This window comes from Colletotrichum fructicola, assembly GCF_000319635.2.
Source record: "Colletotrichum fructicola Nara gc5 chromosome Unknown KSG_Nara_v1_contig02, whole genome shotgun sequence".
NCBI classification, from domain to species: Eukaryota; Fungi; Ascomycota; class Sordariomycetes; order Glomerellales; family Glomerellaceae; genus Colletotrichum; species Colletotrichum fructicola.
Genome location: NW_027094052.1, coordinates 1928136 through 1949899, shown reverse-complemented (window position 1 = coordinate 1949899; position 21764 = coordinate 1928136). Strand labels below are relative to the sequence as shown.

The 21764-nt window shown below is 56.2% G+C and overlaps 5 protein-coding genes across 5 annotated transcripts; 4 read left to right on the top strand and 1 right to left on the bottom strand.

Moving 5' to 3' along the window:
• Positions 1 to 7207: 7207 nt before the first annotated feature.
• Positions 7208 to 11173, top strand: CGGC5_v003289 (Cutinase transcription factor 1 beta; the record flags this gene model as incomplete). The annotated part of the gene is made up of 4 exons (XM_032020845.1): positions 7208 to 7581; positions 7899 to 8254; positions 8897 to 9462; positions 9569 to 11173. The coding sequence occupies 4 exons, from the start codon at positions 7208 to 7210 to the stop codon at positions 11171 to 11173; spliced, it is 2901 nt and encodes a 966-aa protein (XP_031882238.1).
• A 1412-nt stretch (positions 11174 to 12585) lies between these two features.
• CGGC5_v003288 (uncharacterized protein) lies at positions 12586 to 15042 on the top strand (the record flags this gene model as incomplete). The annotated part of the gene is made up of 1 exon (XM_032020844.1): positions 12586 to 15042. One exon carries the CDS (start codon positions 12586 to 12588, stop codon positions 15040 to 15042), a length of 2457 nt encoding a protein of 818 aa, XP_031882241.1.
• A 1414-nt stretch (positions 15043 to 16456) lies between these two features.
• On the top strand, positions 16457 to 17811 carry fap2-1 (L-saccharopine oxidase; the record flags this gene model as incomplete). The annotated part of the gene is made up of 2 exons (XM_032020843.1): positions 16457 to 16660; positions 16717 to 17811. 2 exons carry the CDS (start codon positions 16457 to 16459, stop codon positions 17809 to 17811), a joined length of 1299 nt encoding a protein of 432 aa, XP_031882240.1.
• A 47-nt stretch (positions 17812 to 17858) lies between these two features.
• CGGC5_v003286 (uncharacterized protein) lies at positions 17859 to 18902 on the bottom strand (the record flags this gene model as incomplete). Its single annotated transcript, XM_032020841.2, has 1 exon — positions 17859 to 18902. One exon carries the CDS (start codon positions 18900 to 18902, stop codon positions 17859 to 17861), a length of 1044 nt encoding a protein of 347 aa, XP_031882160.2.
• Positions 18903 to 20145: 1243 nt separating this feature from the next.
• CGGC5_v003285 (Secondary metabolism regulator LAE1) lies at positions 20146 to 21534 on the top strand (the record flags this gene model as incomplete). The annotated part of the gene is made up of 7 exons (XM_066151107.1): positions 20146 to 20196; positions 20279 to 20305; positions 20378 to 20468; positions 20544 to 20775; positions 20834 to 20971; positions 21023 to 21439; positions 21501 to 21534. 7 exons carry the CDS (start codon positions 20146 to 20148, stop codon positions 21532 to 21534), a joined length of 990 nt encoding a protein of 329 aa, XP_066009441.1.
• Positions 21535 to 21764: the final 230 nt, after the last annotated feature.

The window sequence follows — 21764 nt, the reverse complement described above, 5'->3', positions numbered from 1 at the left end:
CCGCTCTCGCTCTGCCCTTCCCTCCCTCCCCCTGACTGGCACAACAATTTGCCTTGGTTTGGCGATGGGGAGGAGCCCCATGGAGTTCGTGCCGGGGTGGATTGCAGCATGTCGTCGCACCGGTTTGTTGGTGGAGTCGAGCTGCACAGCTTTGGTTAGGTAACAAAAGAGGGAGGTGGGGTTCTTTTTCGTTCTGGTTTAGTTTACTCCGTAGCAGACAGTCCGTGTTTTGGTTGAATTGAAAAGCGCTGGCGTGCTTGGTATCGGTATCATCATGAGCGGGAGGACTTTGTACTGCTGCCGCTGGACTCGACTCTGCGGGCTGAAGGAGCTGCAAGCAAGGGCGAATTCGGACAGGAGAATCGGAGAAGGTCGGCGACCCCACCACGCGGCGGACGGCGCAGCGTGTGGGGTTCCCTCGCCTTCTCTTTTCGGAGCCGACTCCACATCGGCTGGCGTCGTCGCCATTGGACGGAAGGCTGCTTCGTTTCTCAATGGCGTCCTCCACTTGTGTGGGGGGTGGTCGGTCCCACGGGAAAGCGATGGAAAGCGGAGACCCCTGGAGCCTGTCTTTGCCCTCTTTTTATTTACAACCCAACGTCTTCGTGTGCGTGTGCGTGTGCCTGCGCGCCAGGGCAAGCTTCTACGGGCGCAGGTTTTCTTTAGCGAGCAATGGTGAGGAAGCCTGCGGAGCCCAGATCTTAGGCCCGGTTGGTCTCGTTCGCCATGATGACCGTTGGAGGCACACGGAACTTTACGAGCGACTCGCGAAGAGGCAAAGCGAACAGAGTTGGTCAAAAACGGTCTGGGCAAGTGCCGTTCCAATTCTTCACGATGCCGAGTCTTGGAGTTTGTGCCGTCGCAAGAGCTGTGAAGTCATGGATTCGAGACTGGCCGGCAATATTACCTATTTTAAGAGCGGTGAGTGAGGCTTAAAAGCAGGGCCGCAACTTCAGGCGGTGCGCCGTGGTCGGGCGACCGGTCGGGATGGACTGCCCGGCTGGGACGGAGGCGCTGTCTGGAACTCTATGGGATGGGAGAGCGGCATTCGTCATACCAAGGACAGGCGCAGGCACGGCATGTTGTATCGGAGCAAAGGGAGTGCGTTTCGTTGGGTGTGGGTTGGCCGGGGCTCGGCTTCTGGGTCCCAGACTTCCCAGCTGAAAATGCGTATATTGGGACCTGCGACAAAGTGATTAATAGGGCCCGGCCGGGACACGACAACGCACAAGGCCGCCTGGTCACCAAGTCCTTGGAAGTTAGACTCCGTTGAAGTCTTGAGTCGTCAAGGGTGCAACACGATGCCGGTCTTGTTCTGATTGTGACGGGTGGTTTGGGCCTCTTCTTTTTGGGTTTGATGTTGATGCGTTACATCTGTTGGTCCCTTTTTTGCCCTCAAGGTTTGGACGAAGTCAGGATATGGCTTATTGAGATGGGTGGGCCAGGATGGAGGGACGGGAATTGCACGGTTGTACGTACTAAGTACTTCTTCCACCCGTCTGTTGTGGCTGCTGTTGACCCATCGATTGACATTTCCGTCCGCAGGCACACCTGCAGGTGCCGTTGAGTCGGCGCCAGGGTACTCTTCGGCCGGGAGAAGGTTTCGACTGTACGCAGGGGTCAGCCGCTGACCAAACAAGACTCTGCGCCCTCCGATGGTCTGGGCTGCTTTGGGTTTGATATTCGACCAGTGTTTCCCTTTCATCCAAACTGCGCTCGCTCTCGTCGTGTGCGGTGTGCGGTGTGCCAAAGTGTGCGTAGTGATGGGCCGCCTCGTCTTGTCGCATTGCCCTTGGGACCTGAAAACAGGATCGTGATCGTGTCCCGTGTGGATGTGTGGTGTCAAGGGCTGAAGGAATCAAGGTGAGAGAGGAGCAGGGGTGATCCTCTGCCTAGTCCCGACTATTGCCGAATCCAGCTGGGCGAATGGAGATATCTCAAGGTGTGGAACGCGGCTTGATTGGCTGTTGGCAGGTGCAGGGGCTTCGATTTGATTGCGGGAGCGATTGAATCGGGAATTGTGCATGTTGTCCTTCGGACTAAAGGCCACGAGTGGCGGGCTCGTCGATTCGTCACCGGCCGGGCGAGACGACGACGAGACGAAACCCTGATGGATGGATTATGGGCGCCTGAGCAAGCGAGAGCGACGGCGACAGCGACAGCGACACGGGCGTGCATCTATGTCGCCGTTCTGTGCTGTGCTGTGCAGTGCAGTGCTGCGTTGCGCGTTGTGCGTTGTGCGTTGAAGTGCGGGAGGTAAGAAGCCGATTCAAGACCGCGAGCCCACTGCTGCGATCGGCTTTAACGTGTGGTCGCATTGAAGTGGTGGTGACAATTTTACTTGCACCAAGTATTATGTGACGGATCATGGATGAGTGATTCCTCTCATTGTGGATTCCCACAACCATGAGACACCAGCCCTGACTGACATGACTGACCGACTGAATGATAATCCCATGTCCCCGACCTGACCCTGAATTGCAGGCTCAAAAGAGTCAAGGTGGAAAAACAAAAGACCTTAAACCGCCTTCGGACACGGTCCGTGGATGGACGGCGGACACGGTCCGGGATGGTCGCGACGTGCAAAGTAGCGGGTGACTAAGTGCAGTCGCAATTGACCCAATAGCACGGGTGCAGTTTGAGATGAGGTGTGAAAATTGCAGAGAGGCTCGTGATGCTTTAAAGTTGGGGGGCCACTGGGGGTGGAAAATGAGGGTTACGATAGGCTAAGGATTATGTAGCCAGTTGTGGTTGGATGCCCGCCCGCGCCTTGAGACCCGGACGGCGACGCCCACACCGGCCCCCGGGGCTGACTTGACTCGAGAACCCCTGACTCGCGAGGCTGGCACGCACTGGACCCGTCTTGGGTAGGTAACTAAAGGTTCTGCCGCTCTTCTGTTGCTGATGCAAGTCTTGGTGAAGGCTGGAGCCTGCGCAGGACTGACTGCACTGGGCTGGTGAGCAGTAAATTCTTTAGCACATCGTGTGGTAATAACTCGTTAGTGGTGGATCGGACTGAAGGTGTGAAGACGGTGCCCTGGCGAGTGGTGAGTGGTGAGGTGGCCCAGCCTAGCCCAGCCTCTGGGGGTGTCAGCCAACGAGTTCGCTGCAAGGTGTCATTGGACGTCTCCGCAACGTGATGCGAGAGGATGGGGGGCAAGGGCCTTGGGTTTGGGTTCAAGTGGAGGCTGCGGAGGAGAGATTCGTGACTGGACGAGCCCGATGAATGGATGGTTGTTGAACCTGCTGGTTCGTTTCCAAAAAGCCAAGTCTTGTGTGTCTTTTCTTTTCCGGGCGCAAGGTACCTCGCTTGACACATGGCGACGATGGATACAATATCGCAGCATCCATCGAGTCCCGTCGTAGGTAGGAGACAGACGCGGATACGGACCACGGTACGCGCGGAGGGGCAGTAGCCGGGGGCCAGCCTCCAGGTCAAAGGTACGGTGAAGGGATTCGAGGTTTGCGGTGAAGAATTAGATTGGTCTGGTGTTCTGCTGGTGCCCTAGCCGCCAGTCCAGTCCGTGAAACAGCTGTATTGCGACTTGCCGCCGGTCTGGAGAAATTCTAGGCTGGACTGTTGGCGGCATGGGCAGGGAGCTAGCGTCGATGCGGCAAAGCGGTCTTGGGCCGCATCAGACGTGGTTGAAATGATGGTATCATGGAGAGACGAAGACGACAAGCAACAAAGAGGCCGCCCTCTAGGCTGGTGGTCCGGCGTCTGTTGTTCCAGACGGCAGGCACCATTGGTTGTCGACTTGATCAGATAGAGAAACAAGTGCGGTGGGCTCCCCGTCAAAGAGGAAGAGGGGCCGGGATGATCGAGGGGGGCAGGATCGGCCGGGGTGCACGCGTGCAGGCGCGGTGCAGACGGGCTGGCTGGGAAAATCAGGGAATGCCTCATGTGCCAGGCCACAAACCGCAAGCCCGCTGAGGTGTCCTGGGACTCTCACTCTGGAGTCTTTATTGCGGCGTGGGAGGCCGAGGAGGGGCAACGGCAAGTGTTAAGTGCAACTTGGCAAGGGGCCTGCCGATTGTCATGATGAAACTTCATTGACTGTCGACTCCTCCTTTTCCAGGAAGGCGGGGAGAGATGTCTGCCTTCCATGACGGTGATGAGATTTGGCGGCCGGCAGTCACGGTGTGGCTTCGTTCCTAGGTTGAGTGACAGCCCATTACAGAGCACAACTGGCGTAAATGGCGGATGTCTTGCCTCCCATGTACGAAGAGCCCCTCCAGCCTCAGCTCCAGCTCCAACACCGGCACCCATGATGCCCTGATGCAATGAACCAAAGAAGCAGGCATCTCCACATTGGACGATGCAGACGCGGGCGCCCCTCATGTTCAACCCCTCACCCTTCCATCAGTCATCGAGACCCCAACCCAATGATCCAAGCTTGGCTGGCTGAAGAGGGCAGGGATGGTGGCAGTTGCATTACGACATGTTCACTTCACATAGGATATCCGTACTAGGCATGGGCTTCACATGCGACGACGCGACCGCTGCTGCCGTCACGATGTCTGGTGATGCGCACGTCGCGGAGCAGATGAGGTCAGACTGCGTCCTTAAAATGACAGAAACTTGGGAGAGTTTTGTGAGTGCGTGGTTTATAAAACGGAAGCCGCGGATTGGCCCGACCGCCCGGATGGATGGAAGTGTGGATGGGTGGACGGGATGGCCTCTGGACATATGGGATGGAACACACAGGATAAGGATACGGATACAGATACAGTTGGGTGGCGGAGGAAGAGGCGTAAACACCAGGGCCAAGGCCTAAGGAAAAGCAAAAGCTGGCGCCCATGAGCTGACCTTGAAGAATGCGCATCATCCAGCAAAGCCTGGAATCCTGCGGCCAAGACGAAGGTGAATGTGAGTGTGTAACTGATGTACAGATATTGACAGACAAGGTACATTATCTCGAGGCGACGCTTCTTGGCCAATCCGCGGACGGCCCAAGTCCAACAACAGCAAGATGCAGCCTGCGTCTCGTGGTCTCTGTGCTCGCCTCGGAGCAGTGCGAGGGTCAGCAGACAGGCACATGAGTTAATGTCCGTTTGGATGACAACGACAACTTTGACAGCTTCGAAGGGTCAGGGCGTGCAGCGGCGAATCGAAGTAGGTGAGGTAGCTGCGGCGGCATCGTAAACGGCCGCTAGGACACAGTCAGGTCGACGGTACGCAGTACTGCATGGTAATTAGGAAACAAACCGTGAGGGCGGGAAGGGCAAAATAAACAACCGTCGAGCTGCGGCGGCGGCGTCTGAGAAATCTGTAATTTGCGTTGCGGCATGCCTTGTCCGCATTCAATCACTCATTGCACATCGTGACCATATCCAACATACACGGCCTCCAAGTATGCGGCGCCTCCAGCACTTATCAAGGTACCTTTGAGCATGAGTACCACGTTGCCGCCCTACAAGTCGCAGTCGGCAGTACATTGAGACATAGTACCTCTGCTGAGGTAAACGATACCTAAGGTGACCACTCCACGTCGTCAGTGACCTTCCTACAAGGCGGCATAGGGTCCCACTCGGCGTAGTCAGACACCTGTGACTGTCTTGGTCTTGACTGTCTTGGTCTTGACTGTCTGGGTTCTGACTTCTGGGTGCTGTGTGCTGCTGTCCGTCTCATCCAGGATCCCTGCCGACGCCCACGTCGTGTCCAGTCCCATACTTTACCTGACTAACCCATCCACATTTTCTCCATTCTTGCACCTCATTTACGTTAGCTTCGTTTCCCCATAATTCGGATACGTATCGATCTGGGCCCCCCCTGCACTGCCAATGAAAAGGCACAGAGTGTGACTTTCCATTCTGCATTATGGGTGTGTGTTGTGTGTGTGTGTGTGTGCTTTCTAGGAAGTGTGAGGTGTGCCGTGTGTGGTTCTTTTCTTTGCTCCTGGTTCCGCAGTCGAGTGCCTGGGTCTGCTTTAATTATTACCCTACCCTTACCTCAGTACTGCGGAAAGGTACCTTACCTTCCTTACCTTACCTTATGTATACTGGGTAGTGGTGGTGACGGGACAGATTCTTCACCTGTTTCCCTGGCCTTTCCGGGTGTAGCAAGGTGCAGCAGCTCATACTCACTGCGACAGGCGACAGGGAGTGTGCTGCCTCTCCGCCTCTCCTGCTTCCCTGGCCTTGCCTTCGTTTCCCGTCCCTCGCCCGCTCGGCCTAGCGTTCACTTCGCCGTGTCGTGGGCCCCAGTCTTGTCAATGGATCGGAGTGTGAAAGGGCCAAAAAAGAGGAGGAGGGGGGGAGGGGCCGGGGCCGGGGGGGCGTGCCTCGTGGGAATTCCAGACGAAAGAAAGAGAGTCCGTTCCTAGTGTCAAGCTCCGTCGTCTGCGCCTGAGTCCTGAGTCCTGGGTCCTGGCCCAGCATCTGTACCAAGTCCCCAAGTCCCGTCCATCTGCGCCTGGTTCTGTTTTTTGTTGCAAAAAGATTGATCCTATCTGATTCATATAATACCTCCTCCTTCCCTCCTCGCACCCTACAACCCCACATTCCCGCTTCTCCCCTTCCACTTGACCGTAGCTCCGGCTCTCCTTAACAATTCGAGGTTGAGGCAACATTAGTCTTCCCCATACCTGCAATCTACACTACACTACATTGCACCATCACAACACAACACAACACTGCACTGCACTGCTCCGCCACTTGCAAGACAAGATCAAGAACATCACGAGACAACTTAGACGCCAGAGACACACCCAGGGCCACTCATCCGCCCCAGCATTCCCCGCGGCTTCAATAGCACTGCACCTGCCAATCTCTAGTACCAACCTTGGAAACATTCAATGCTCATCCTAACGCGCCAACGTTCCACCTCGTTACTTTGCCGTTTGCGTTATTGTTCTTCCAGAAGAGCTTCTGCCGCCCCATCATCCAGACCGCTGCAGACGCAAACCTCGCCTTTGACGCCTGGATTCCGCATACACGACGAAGCTCTGACGTCTTCGAGTCACCTCCAATCCTATTAAACGACTCGGCCCAGCCGGACCACGCGACCTAAACAACCATTCAGGGCCCCATTTTTTGACCTCCGTCGACCCGAACCGCCTGGAATTGAACTTCTTCAGGAGACCACCACCCGTCGCGAACGCAGCCGCACAGTTTTGACGGCTTGAACATTCTAACTACAGAGCCAATTGGCATTGAAATTGTGAGCAGTCTCTAACAGGGGAGGCTGCCCGATTATCTCGACACGATGGCGACCGAAACGACGACAATCACCGCTCCCACGGCCGCTACCGAGGCGACGCCCACCACCGAACCAGTTCCCGATCTGTCGGCCTTGACCGCGGCCGTCGACGATGAGCCGGCGCCCCCAACTGACGCGAAGAACGACGAGTCCAGCGCCGAGACGTCGTCAGAGCACGAGCAGGGCAAGAAGCGCTCCTCGTCCACCGCGGACCTCAAGGATGGAGCGCTGCCGGCCAAGATCACGAAGCGCAGGGCTGCCCGCGCCTGCGTGAGCTGCAGAGCGCGCAAGGTGCGCTGCGACGTTGTCGAGGGCGCGCCTTGTGGCAACTGCAGATGGGACAACGTCGAGTGCGTTGTCCAGGAGAGCCGTCGACGAAAGTGAGTTACAGCCTTTGCCCGACCTTCAGTCTGCTTCCTGCATCACCAATTTCCATTCTGTCATGGCATCCGATGAGTCCGGTCAGGGGCACCCCGCCAGCTTCGCATGAAGGCGCATTCGCGTGTCGGGCCTCTACGGGGCGACGACCTCATCTGGGGGTTCTTGGCGCTTGCAAGCGGGTTGGGCGGGAAGATGCGGGACGTTGTTTCCCCCTGGGGAAGCTAGCACTGGACTCTGGAGAAAGGAGACGGACGGGAAGCACAGATTGGAGCGAGGTAAATTCGAAGGACCCCTGCTAACTGATGGCGTGTTGTAGGAAGAATCTCTTGACTGCCAGCACGGCGGGGCACCATGTTGTGGGAGCCGAGGCTCAATTGCGCTCCAAGGGCGCGAACCCAATCAACATCCACAGCAGCGCGGAATTGCGCCGACCCAGCAATGCCTCGGTGGCTTCGGTCAACGGATCAATTGCAGCGAATCCCGTTGCCGCTGCCGCCGCCGGTGTGAGCATGGGTGCGACACCCGGCATTGGCGCCGCGGCTGGAGTTGGAGTTGGAGTTGGAGCTGGAGCTGGACTTGGAGGAGCTGGCATTGGACCAGGCGTGCTTGGGGGTCTGTCGGTAACCGGCGGCTCTTCTGACGGACTCGAGGGCCATGTTCCTCACATGATCTGTAAGTCGACTCTTTTGCGCCTTGTCTGTTTCTGCCTCCTGTCACTTTGTTCTTTTCCGTCCTGGAACATCCTTAGCGTGTTATTCCCTCCTAGCTGCTAGGTATGCTTTGCACCGCCGCCGCATGACCCCCAACCCCTGTCAATTTCCGTCTTCCATGTTCGTGTTTGTGCTTTTTTTGGTCGCTCAGACCTTGACCAATTTTTTTTTTCTCTGCCTCGTGCGGTTCCTGGTTTTGCCCATCGCTCCCAGATCCGGGGCTCGGACTGGGGGAGGGGACGACGGAATGGGGGGGCAGTCCAGTGTGGAGGGGCGGCCTTGGACTTTTTTTACCCCGTGACCTGGGCCTCCACGTCAGGACTTTCTCCGCCTTTCCCCCCGTCTCGTCTCCCCCGTCTCTTCTCCCACCCTCCTCCAGTCATGTCTTGTTTCGTTCCATCTACACCCCCCTCCCCCAGCGTCACCCTCCGCCGTCCCCGGCTCCGTCCCTCCACGCTTTAGCCTCTTACATGTAATCCACATTCACATGCCAGTCGCACTTTTCCATCCTACCTCAATCCTGGCAATCATCATCATCATCATATCAAATCTTACCAATGCGGTCAAGACCAAAGCTGACCACGGGACCTTGTGTGAAATCTAGATCAACGATCGGGCTACCGTAATGACAGCGCAGCTTTGCTCACCAAGCTGCAGTCCGCTGCCGCCGCGGCGTCAGCAGACTCCAACTCTCGCCGTTTGCTGTCCAACTTGCTTGCCCAGGCCTCTCTCTTTGGAGGCATCAGCGGTGGTGGTGGTGCCGCTGTTGCTGGTGGCGATGGCAGGACGAGTCAATTCCTCGCATCTCTCGAGGAGCCTGACCTCCACGCTCAGCTTCCGGCCTTCGTGAAACCACTTCCCGCTAAGATCGCCCAAGAGGATGTCGCCTACCTCCACGCCAAGGGGGCCTTGACTCTGCCTGCCCTTCCGTTGCAGAACGCCCTGCTGCAGGCCTATGTCGAATACGTTCATCCGTACATGCCTCTGCTGGAGCTGTACGATTTCCTTGCCACCATCAACGCTCACGATGGCCTGAATGGTCAGATCAGTCTGTTCTTGTACCAAGCTGTCATGTTTGCCGCCACTGCCTTTGTCGACATGAAGGTTCTCCGTGAAGCTGGCTACCCAACCAGGAAGGCCGCAAGGAAGGCCTTCTTTCAAAAGACGAGGGTGAGTGGACCCCTTCTCTGAACCTCCGTCCCTTCGACACCGCGCTAGCGGGACAGGGGTCCCACGCTTTCCCAATCTTCACATGCTAAACGTTGTCTTGTTGCAGCTCCTCTACGACTTCGACTACGAGTCGGATCGCCTCGTCCTCGTCCAGGCTCTTCTCTTGATGACGTACTGGTACGAGACTCCCGACGACCAAAAGGACACATGGCACTGGATGGGTGTTGCAATCTCGCTGGCCCACACCATTGGCCTCCACCGCGATCCGGCTGCTACCAGCATGCCGCCTCGCAAGCAGAAACTGTGGAAGCGCATCTGGTGGTCTTGTTTCATGCGGGACCGCCTCATTGCTCTGGGCATGCGCCGACCCACTCGCATCAAGGACGAAGACTTCGACGTGCCGATGCTTCAGGAGGCTGACTTCGAGCTCGAGGTTCTGCCTGAGGACAACACGGTCATTCCCACCGAGTGCACCCTGCTTCGCGATGTAGCCATGCAGAAGGAGCTTGCCGCTCTCTGCATTTCCAAGGCCCAGCTTTGCATCTGCATAAGCCACATGCTCAAGGCTCAGTACTCTGTTCTGATCAGGGACAAGATGCGCCCAGAGAACACTGTCAACAGCACCATGATGCTGTTCCCCAACAAGAAGTTGGACAATGTGGAGAGTGTGACTTCGGTCGACCTGGAGCTCATGGCCTGGGCGGAAACTCTTCCCCCTATCTGCCAGTACAGACCCCTGACTCCGTTGGACGTCAAGAACGGCCGCTCAACCGTTGCCGTTCAGCGCACACTTCTTCACATGGTCTACTTCACCACCATCTCAGCTCTGCACCGTCCGCAGTTCTTGCCCTCTTCTCCGGTTCACGCCCCGACGACTTCTCGTCAAGTGCAAGAAATGTCTCGGTTGCGTGTCCGAGATGCAGCGATGCATGTCACTCGCATGGCGGCTGAGCTTCACCAGTTGCGTCTCGAGAAGTATCTGCCTACCACCGGTGTGACGGTCATTCTGCCAGCCATGATTATCCATCTTCTGGAAATGAAGAACCCTGTGTCCCAATCCAGGGATCGCGCCACTCGTGGCTTCCGCCAGTGCATGCGTGTAATGGAGAAGTTGCGCGAGATCTACGCCGCCGCCGACTACGCCACGGGCTTTCTCGATGCTGCCCTGCGCAAGGCTGCTATTGACATAAACCTTCAGCAGCCAACCGCAGCCATGACGGCGCAGAACCTCAAGCTGGCCGATCCCACCTTTGGAGCGCAGACTCCTCCGCCTGACAACCTGCCCTACATGACTTCTGGCGAGACCATGTTCGCTGCGAAGCCTAACCCGCAGCGTGACTTCCTCCCTCAGACCATCAACGCGGCCGCCCTGGACTTGTCGGCCACTAGCCCGCCGCATACCGAGAATGAATCTGCCATGGGCGGCTTGACCCCAAGTGCCAGTGGAAGCTCCGAGGAGCCTGGCCCACTTGACCTGGAATTCCTCCAAAATCAGGAGGAAATTGACTGGAACGCCGTCACCGGTACTGAGTTTGACGTCGATCAGTGGCTTCAGTTCCCGCCCGAGGGCGTGAACAACTCTGACGAGGGCTTCATGGCCAACGTCTTTGGCGAGGACAGCATGAACGACGCTATGAACTGGGCCGCGACTGGCGTCGACACAACGACGAAAGAAGGCGATGGTGCTGCTGAAATTGCCATCCTCGCCTAAGTTGATATTCTGATTTGCATTCTCGGTTCAACACATTTCGCATATAGACTCCTTTGGGAGCATATTTCGAGTTATTCACGATGATTCAATGGTTGGATGCATTTGCGACACACGGAGTCGGGGATAGAGCAAGAAAAAAAGGAGGCTCGATTTTCCGGGAAGGTTCATGTCACGAAATATTTGGCGTTGGCGGCCGGGATGGACTGGTAGGCTGGGCTCATCGGAGTAGGGGGCTTTTGGTATACCCTCGTGCGGCGCCTGGCATCTTTGGTGTTTTGGTTTTCATGACTTTCAATTGTGGTATAATGATGCTTAAATTCAATGAGAGGACGATCACAATGCAAATTGGTTCCGGTGAATTGTTTTGTTTCCGAGCGGCCCGGACAAGGGCCGACTCCGGCTTTCGGTATTTAGTGGGGCACATATCGGAGTTCGGTCCGAATGGGGGTCGATGCTCCCAGAGTGCTCCCGCCCCCCGAAATTTGCTGCTCCGGCCCGCGAGGTGTTCGGACGACCGTTCAACCCATTTCAAGTTTCCTTATCAATGCCTTGGCTAGCTTTCTTATGTTTTGCGCCATCTTCCTAGTTTCTGCGTGGTCCGCTATACGCGACTATTTCTGGTGGCGGGGTTTCTTCCGCCGCAGTGGGTCTCCACACCGAGCTTACATGACCAGCAGGCAGCCATATAAATCCTTCAACTCAGGTGATTGCACATTCGTCGTTGCATCCGCCCAACAAAAGGCGAAGGGCTGAGCGGGCGAAGCACAGCACGTCGACATCATCACTTCGCTTCGAAGATCGACCACTCACTTTCTGATGGCGAACACGCGAAGTTGATTCTGGTCGCTCTTGCAAACATGCCAAGGCTGTGTCGTCCAGCCCGACAACGAGAACATGAACACAAGACAAACGTTGCACTAAAGTTTGGCACCCGCGCTAGCTTGGCAGGGTTTGATTCCTTCAAGGTCTACAAACGGAGCCTCGTAAAAGAGAAACAGGAAGGTGGTTTCCGCGCGGCACGATTATTGGTGCTGAGGTGCATGAGTTTCCGCCCCCATGTGGCCTGCCCTAACTGAAGTTCCCTCAGCCTTCTTTCTTTTTCATCAGCTCTGGGCCGGGGCATTGCTGACACCGCGATGAAAGCTCGGTTTCTCGCAGACGCAAAAGAGCAGCCTGGCCACGGAATCCCTGCTCAATATATGCAGTCTGGGTTTTTGGTGTCTGCCTGGCATCCCTCTCCTCACGATGCCGGCGACGATGAATGAGACTGCGTGGATCAGCCGATTTTCGACCGGGTACCCGCCCCGGGGAATGCCAAGGAGCAATCCGTCCAGAGGATTTATCTGCGCTTGTTCGTCCGGTCTCTCGGGAGGATAACGTGAGACCTCAGTTCTGTGTGACAGATATCCAAGATGGACAACAAATCGGACCACATCTACGAGCTGAGCTACCGTTCGCCAACGACACCGTCGTTGATGTCGCCGGACGCGGTATCCGTCAGCACCACCAACAGACCCCTCCTGTCCGAAGACTCGTTCTACGAAGCCTCAGACGACAAATACTTTGACCGCAAGTCTCGAAGACCGTGGCATGTCCCCGTCGGAGACCCAGGCAACGATGCCCCGAAACGAGTCATCCAGAGGACCACGCCCCGGCTCTTGACTGCGTGGCTCCCCCACGCCCCCGCGATTGCCGTCACCTGCGTGCTCATATGGATGAGCCACTCGCAAATCTTCTGGTACCCCGAGACCGGCCCCGACCTGCCCATCATCGGCCGGTTCGGGAACAAGCACACGGTCATCTCCAACGTCCTCCAGTTCGCGTCCAAGCTGCACGAGTTGATGGTCGTGGCTTCGCTCGCCGCCATCGCTCTGTCGATGTTCCGCCGCAGACTTGTTGGAGACGGCGTCCGTCTCGGGTTCCTGACCGGCGGGTACCGTCTGGGCGATCTGGCGTACCTGACAAGCGGTGCGTTCTGGGGCCTCGGGCGTGTTGGAACGGTGGAGGTCATACTCGTCGCCTTTGTCGTGTTTGGCACAATCATGTCGACGATTATCGGTCCTGCGTCCGCCATTCTGTTCGTGCCGAACCTCGGGTGGTACAACGTCCCCGCGGCTTTCGACAACGTCAAGATGCCTCTGATATACACGCTCGAGGCCGACAAAGCATGGCCCCAGATTCTGGACAGCAGTCTTCACCACTTTGACGAGAAGCAGGACTGCCTCACGACCGAGAGCATCTTCCAGCCGTACTGCTACGCCGGCGGCTTCTCGGATATCTGGAACTGGCTGGGAAGCTTCCGGTACACCGATCTGGACAACAACCTCACGTTCTCGTCCGAGCTCGGCCGTCGGCTCGAGCTTCATGAAAACAGCTCCGTGGCGCTCTTCACCACGCCGCCAGCCTTCGTCATGAACTCCCTCGGGCTGTTCACCACCTACATCCACAAGTCCGATAGCATAGGGATTCTTCACGACACGCAACGCTACAAGCTCACGACCAAGACGCCGATGAAGCAGCCATTCATGCAGGGCCGGTGCGCGGCGTACGACAAGGATGAGCTATTAAAGAATGGCACGGAGGCCGTTTTCCCCATGAGCTCCATCAACTGCTACGGGGACGCAGACTGCCTCTCCCTGAAGCGGAACCCGCCCATTGTACAGCGCGACTACTGGAACGTCTCGGGACACTCGACGTCCGAGACGTTCAACCTGCTATACCCTGCTGCGCCGAGCGTCAAGTCCGTCGTGACGGTGGCGGGGACCATGCCGTACGCCTCAAAGGACATGGAGCAAAAGACGTGGGTCTACGCCTGCGCGTTCCTCGGGCGGTGGGTCCCCTCTGAATTCAGCGTCGACCCCGAGTCGAACAACATCATGGACTCCAACGTCAGCTCCCCCGACGTCATGAACAAGCTGTTCCACGAGGACGAGTCCAACCGCGCGAGCGTCATGCAGATCGACAAGTCCTGGCTGGCGGGCACGAGCCCCCTGTTCAACATGACGACGAGCGTCTTCATGACGGACACGAACGAGCAACAAAACACCCTCTTCGAGACGTCGCCCTTGCGCATGATGATGAGCCGCTTCCTCCTCCGCCACGAGCGCGCAGACGGCACGTACGTGCGCTACTTCGACACCATCGACGACAGCAAGAACCCGCAGGTCGGCCGGTCCGACACCGAGTCCTTCCTCGCCAAGCTCTACGGCGTCTTCCTCACGGACGCCATCGCGCGCATCGCCGCCAACAAGGAGACGCGCCTCGTCTTCAAGGAGGAGCCGGACAACCTCACGTGGGTCGACCTCGCGGTCCAGAACGGCCTGTGGTCCGGCGCGCACAGCTACGTCAGCGTGGCCGACAACGCGACGTTCCCGACGCGCGAGATCTACAACGGCAACTTCGCCGAGTCGGAGCTCGAGATGACGGTGGAGCAGTACATCCAGCGCTTCCGCGACGACTGGGTGCAGATCGACCTGGACGCCGAGCGGCACGGCTACGGGTCGGGCCAGTTCTCCAAGACGCTCGAGTTCGCGCTCGTGATGATGTACATCTACCTTGGCGTCGTCGGCGTCTACGGCGGGGTGGTGCTCGTCTCGCAGGCGCTTGACTGGGTTGGGTGTGCGGTCGGCGACAGGCGGCTTGATCTGCGCGGCGTGACGGCGTGGTCGGATCTGCAGGACCTGGTGCTGCTGGCGCTGCGGTCGGCGCCGCCGCCGGACGGGGATCTGACGCATGTCGGGGCTGGTGTCGGGTCGAATAGTGTGTGGAAGAAGGTGGTCAAGGTCAGGGTCGAGGAGAGCGCGCTGCAGCTGGTGTTGCATGACCACGAGGGCTTGCTGCCGCCGCAGAAGGGGGACAAGTACTCGTGAGGAAGGGTTGTGGTTGATGACGATTTTTGACGGCCGAGTGTGTGAAACATATACAATACCCAAGTTTTTGATTAGTTAGATGCATTTCATTCACATTTTAAAACCAATGAAACAATACAATAGAAGCTTGAATAGCTTATCACCCTGCATAGCAGCCTAACCAGATGCGAGCCCGCAAAACCAAGCTGGGTGGAATAACTAAGTCGTCACTAAGCCACAGACTCTTTAAGTGCCTAGGACCGAAGCCACGGATAAAAACATCCAAGGTCTACAAGATAAACTTCTCACCCGGACGACTCTTGATCAATGTCGTCCGACAAACAGCTACTCCGTGTCACCGGCGTGACCCGTTGCATACCCGGCATCAACCCACGCCCATTAGTACACAGCCGACCTAAACGGGAAACCAGCGTAACCGGGGTCACTCACGTAACAAGTATCCCGAGGAACCTGCGTTACCGATGCCATGGGTCAGAGATCCACCACGATGCGGGGGGAGACACGAGACCAGGTTAGCTTAAGCGCCGCCCTGCGCCGGATGTCGACCGGGATCCACCACGGGGCCGAGACCCCCATCCCGAAAATAGAGCCGGGATCGCCTCAAGAAGGCAAAATCTTCCGGTGTCTTGCTCGTGTCTGACGGAACGATGATGCGTACGTTTGCGAAACCTTGCCGGCGTATCTTTCTTTTTGGCTTGGAAAGTCCACAGCAACTCCTTCGAATATGTTTAGTACGCCCTCGTCACCATCAAACAGTTCGGCGAATTCGCCGAAATCACCGGTTGGACGCCCGGGAATACTTCCTCCAGCCCAGCCACAGCACTCAGTCTAAGAGCATTGGACCCTTGAAAATCTGTCTTTCCTAGCCAGTGGGATAACACCAAGCATAGCACACCCCACTCCTTCCCCATTGCCTGTGATCCACCGGCGCTGATCGGGACCCCAAGAACACCTTTTTTGGGTGTCACCAACCCCGCCGTGGCAGCGGATTTGTGCTGCACAGAGTTCGAAAACAAGTTTTCGGGGCATTTTCCCACGCGTGGGCCAAGGCATCCATGAAATGTCCCCGGCATCGAAGACGGATGGGAGTCGCCTACGCTAGCCCGCACGAAGACGATGTCACGACAGATCATGCCGGCTTGGTATCGTGCGTCCCGGAGATCGTTGGCCGCAGATGTAACCGGGTGATGCAGAGTCCCTGCAAATGTGATTGGAGAGATGGGAGACCGGAGCTCTCTTGCCCGGTTGAAGTTTGTTCGATATGACAGACTTGACCGGTGTGCCAACGACACTAGGGGGCGACGGCGGGGAGCAGATCCATTGCAGTGTTATATAGATAGATTGTAAAGTTGAGGAAAACCACGCAGATTTTTTCCGGGTATATTGAAAGCTCTCTCCATCACATACAGATATCATGGACAAGTCGATGCCCATCATCATCGTCGGCGCCGGCGCGTTCGGGCTTTCCACCGCGTTGCACCTCCTCAACAACCACTATTCAAACATTCTGGTCGTTGACAGGGCCGAGGACGTCCCGTCGCGCTTCTCCGCTGCGTCTGACCTCAATAAAATCGTTCGCGCAGACTACGAAGACGTCTTCTACACCAAACTTGCTCTCGTGAGGAGCACCCCTTTCCCCAATCCAAGACCGCCAAGTAGCTCACAGTACCGCAGGAAGCGTTTGAAGGATGGAAGACACCCCTGTTTGGCCCTTACTACCATCAGACGGGCTACATCGTCGCGACCTCCGGCAGCGCACCCCCAAAAGCTGTTGAGGTCCTTGAGAAGTCCTTGTCCTCGGTGCAGTCCAGACCAGAGTTTGACAACGAGATAAACATGTTGCGCAGCGCGGACGATTTCAGGAAGTTCGTCTGGCAGTTCTCTGGACCCATGAACGGCTTCAAGGGATACCACAACAGGCTTGCCGGGTACGGCCATTCAAGCAACACCCTAAAGGCCGTTCACCGACATTGCGCAGCTAGAGGTGTCCGGTTTCTCCTTGGACATGCCGGCAACGTCACCGACCTGCTGTACGATGCTTCCGGGAGGTGCACCGGAGTGCGAACCGCCGACGGCACAGAACACGCCGCGGCGAAGACGGTCTGCGCACTCGGCGCATATGGTGCTTCGCTGATTCCGGGACTCGCCAAGTTCACCGTTGCCCGGTGCTGGTCCGTGGCGCATGTGCAGCTGACCGAGGAAGAGGCAGACTTCCTCCGCGGGATCCCCGTGACAAACGTCCGCGACCTGGGATTCTTCTTCGAGCCCGACCCGGCGACGCGACTGCTAAAGCTCTGCCCGCTCGGCGCCGGCTTCACCAATACCGTCAACGGCACATCGACGCCGACCGAGTTCCCGTCCGCGAGATCCCAAGACTTCATTCCGCCAGACGACGAGCACAAGTTGCGGGCTCTCCTGCGCGAAACCCTGCCGTGGCTGGCTGATCGGCCCTTTGTCGACCGCAAGTTCTGCTGGTTCTCGGATACGCAGGACTCGGAGTACTGCATCGACTTCGTCCCCGGGACCTCGCGGTCTCTAGTCGTCCTTTCGGGGGACTCTGGGCACGGGTTCAAGATGATGCCGGTGTTTGGTAAATGGGTCAGGAAACTCCTGGAGACCGGGCGACAAGATCTGCCACGTTGGCAGTGGCGGACGCCGAGTGGCGAGAACGATGACTGGGGCAACTCGGTGAGTTGGCGAGTCGGCACTGTGAGGGAGATGAAAGACCTAATTGCAGAGAACGAGGCCGCTTCGAAGGCTCGGCTGTGATGTTCCATGCGTGTATACTTCCTTTTCATTTGTTCAAAGCCATGAGATCACGACAGAGACAGTTTCCATCCGAACTTGCCAATTATATTCTGCCAGTCATGTTGCACAGTTGCAGCCAAACCGTCGTTGAGGTCCCGGAAGTTGTAGATCGTCGCCATGACTTCTGTGACGGTGGAGATATTACTGATGGGCCACTTGTCGTCGAGCAGATTCAGCATATCGAGCACAGCTTTGCGATGCTCGTCGATACAGCTGGTGCACCCCGCGATGAACAGCGGCCACATTGGAAATGACCGACGCGGCAGATCTTCGCGGATGACCTCCGCGAGACAATCTATCAACGGCTGCAGCAAGGTCGACATTGACGGAAACCGAATCGGAGCGTGGTACACCTTGAGGTGTAAGTATATCAGCGTGGCGAGTCTGAAGCATTCCGCGCTTTTCAAGAGATAATCCTCCGTTGCGTGGAACTCCAACTCCCGAATGCGTTTCTCCAAAGAAGGGCCATCTTCAGATGTTGCTGTTGACTGCTGCTCGTTGGTCGCCGTCAAACTGATGAGGTCGATCAGCTCAACTAACTCAGTCGAGCAGCCAGTCTGGGGGTGGACAGTCTGCCGGCTCTCTGGCTTCAGGGAGATTCTGTTGAGAGCTTCGATTGCATCGCCGCACTGATCTGACTTGGGGCATTTTGTTTTGGCATCATTCTGACCAGGTTCTCTGTTTTCTGTCGTCTTCATCAAGATGTATCGGAATCGGAAGTATTGCAGAGCTAAAGCTGCACAATTGGCGCTGACACAGCTAGGATGGTTCTCCATAATCGCCAATGCCCCGCGGAGATGGAGCAGCCAGTCCGGTCCAGAACCTGCTGAGATCTCCAACGAGGCCTGAAGCACACACGTCAAGACATTCTCCTCAGCATTTGTCTCCGCCATGATGCTGGACCTGAGCTGGCTCAGAGCCCTTCCCTTGTATCGGATGGCGCTGTTGCCATAATCGACTCCGTCGTGAGCGCCTCTGCGATCCCATTCGGCAGCGCTCAGAGCAAGGACTGTCGATAGAAGCGGGCCGTCATGGCTGAGAAGGATAGGCATGACAGACGACTTGAAGATGTTGCTTTCGGTGTCCACGTAGACTTTGCTGTTGCTGATGACTTCAAAGTCTGCTAGTGGATTAGGACGAATCCAATGAGAAACGAAGGCAATTGACGGTGTGACTTGCAATACTGTACCAGTTTCGACTCAGTATTCGACATGGATCGCCATGACGGATTGGGTTTGAGAGGCAACTCATTCAACGACAGGACCGACCGCTGCTGGCGTTGCCGACCTGCGGTTATTTGCCGCACCGGATTCTCGATGTACTGTTGGCAAATGACAGCAAGCTCATCTCGCGCGATATTTACGAAAGAATTATTGGCTGCCGTCTTGAGAGGAAGGATGGGGTGTCGTCCTCGCCACGGTCCGCTCCAAGGTTCTGTGAACTTCAACTCTGAGGTCGGATCCAGGCTTGGATAGACGCAGGCAACACCGTCTTTTTGACACTTGCCGCATTCGGGTTTGTACTTGTCGCATCTTTTCTTTCTTTGCCGGCAGTGATAGCATCCGTCCCGGGTCCGGGATCCGTTACCTGCCATGGCTGCGATGTGGAGTTGCGAGTGTGGATTCCGTTGCGCGCACGATGGCTGTCTTGTGTGGGCTTGGGTTCGTGAATTCGGGGTATGTTGAGAACCACGAAATGCGGCGATCTCCCAGCCCGTTGGACCAAGATTTCGGGGTCTGTTGGAAGTCCGGCCATGTTGGTGGCGACTTGGACCAACTCGAGAAAAGAAACGACTCCTCTCTCCGGCAGCTTGCAGGAGAGACCCCGGTCTGTTACTGGCTGGCCAAGATAAGAATGCAGGAAGCCTCCGCGAGGGAACAAACGCGGGGGAACTAACCGGTCTGATCGGTTATGTAAGCCGATCCCTCTCCATAATTGAGAGAGAGACAAGGGTCTCTATTCTCTTTCTTCAAATTCGCTTGCAGGATTTGTTGCCTCCATTGTCTACTGACTATCGAGTGTGCATCGTGGTTACTCTCGAGGTCGAAATGGACTATGCTTTTCTTGAGAAGCTAAGGAGCTGTCAAACTTGCAGAAATGCGGTGAAAGCAGGATAAAGGACCCGCTGTGGCCGGGTATCCTGGGCCAGTTGGGTCGTATTCCCCAACTGACGAAGTTTGCGAAAGCGAGGAGACACCCTCCTCTAATATTGAGGGGTTCGCCTCTCGTAACTTCACAAACAACATCACTGCCATAATTTCTGATGTTTCGGAGTTATCAGACTCATGCCTCGAGATGGCTGAGACGAATATTCAAGCAGAAGTGCCTCCTGAGGCCGACGTGACTGTGCGTACTGGGTTACATTCGCGATATCGGAGTTGCGGAGTCCTGACTCGGATATGGCGGAGAAAAGCTAATGTCAGAATAGGGTGACACGGATTCATCCCTCGGACAGGTATGTGTTCATGAACGCATCCATAGCCAACGGTGAGCTTTTCAGAGGTTTACTAACACACTCTCTTTCCAGGATGACTTCTCTGCGACCACGAGTCTCCGTAGTTCAATCATAGACTACCGAGTCGAAAATGGGAGAACTTACCACAGGTATAAAGAAGGCAGTAAGTCAATGTTCAACTCTCGTTTCCATGAGGAAATGTGAGCCTTGGAAGTCAAATACTGAAATGTGTTGACAGAATACTTTGGACCCAACGATGAGGATGAGTCGAACAGATTGGACCTTCAACACCATCTGTTCCTTCTCACATTCGATAAAAGGTTGGGATATGCTCCCCCAAATGACCCTGACTGGAAGGGTCGCGTGCTTGACGTCGGAACCGGCACCGGGATCTGGTCGATCGACTTTGGGGATGAGCACCCAGACGCTGAGGTCTTAGGATTCGATCTTTCGGCAACCCAGCCCGAGTTGTGAGCTTCAATTCACACGTACGTATTGGAACCTACAATAAATTGACTTAGAAAATAGTGTACCGCCAAACGTCTATTTTGAAGTGGATGACTTGGACAATGAATGGATCTATTCCAGACCATTCGACTACATCCACATCAGAGGAATGTCAGGTAGCGTTCGAAATTGGCCTGAACTTCTGAAGAAGTGTTTTGAGTGAGCGCTCTAATTCCCCAAGTCTGGGGCTTTCTTCTCATTCGTGCTTAGGAATCTCAAGCCAGGAGGTTACGTCGAGCTTCAGGAGGCCGAATCCAACATCTTCAGCGCCGATGGCATATGCGAGCGCGGGGCATTCTACAAAAGCCTCTCCTACGTCGCATCCGCCTTGGAAGTCTTCGGATGTCCCTTCATTCCGCTAGATACTCTGACATCCCTCTTACCAGAGGCTGGCTTCGTGGAAGTGACCGACCGCCGCTTCATCTGGCCCCTCAATACGTGGCCCCGGGACCCTTACTTGAAAGAACTCGGCTCGTGGTCTCGTGAAAATCTTGCAAGTAATACAGCCGGTATGATAATGGCGCCCATGACACGCGTGCATGGTTGGCGGCAGGAAGAGGTCCAGGTTTTTGCTGCTGAGGTTAGGAAGGACCTTAGTGATCGGGGAAATCATGGATATTGGCCCATGTAAGTGCTGCATTCCATGATATTAACCAATTGTTATGTAGCGGTACTAAAACACCAAAAGTCGGGCCATATGGGCCAAGAAACCGTCGGAATAGAAATGGAGTCCTAGGTATCCTCCGTATAAATCTAAAGCGGGCCCTGTGCTACTCTTACGCGATTCGGTGGAGTCGGTGCGACTATTATGTATATTGAGTTATCCACCGAGATGAGGGTATCTCAGAGTGCCGAGACTGCGATGACAGATTGATCAGCGAACGGGATCGCCCGGCGGTACCACAGGTTGCCCGGTTCAAGGCCGAGCGTGCGGTAAATATGGGGCAAGCCA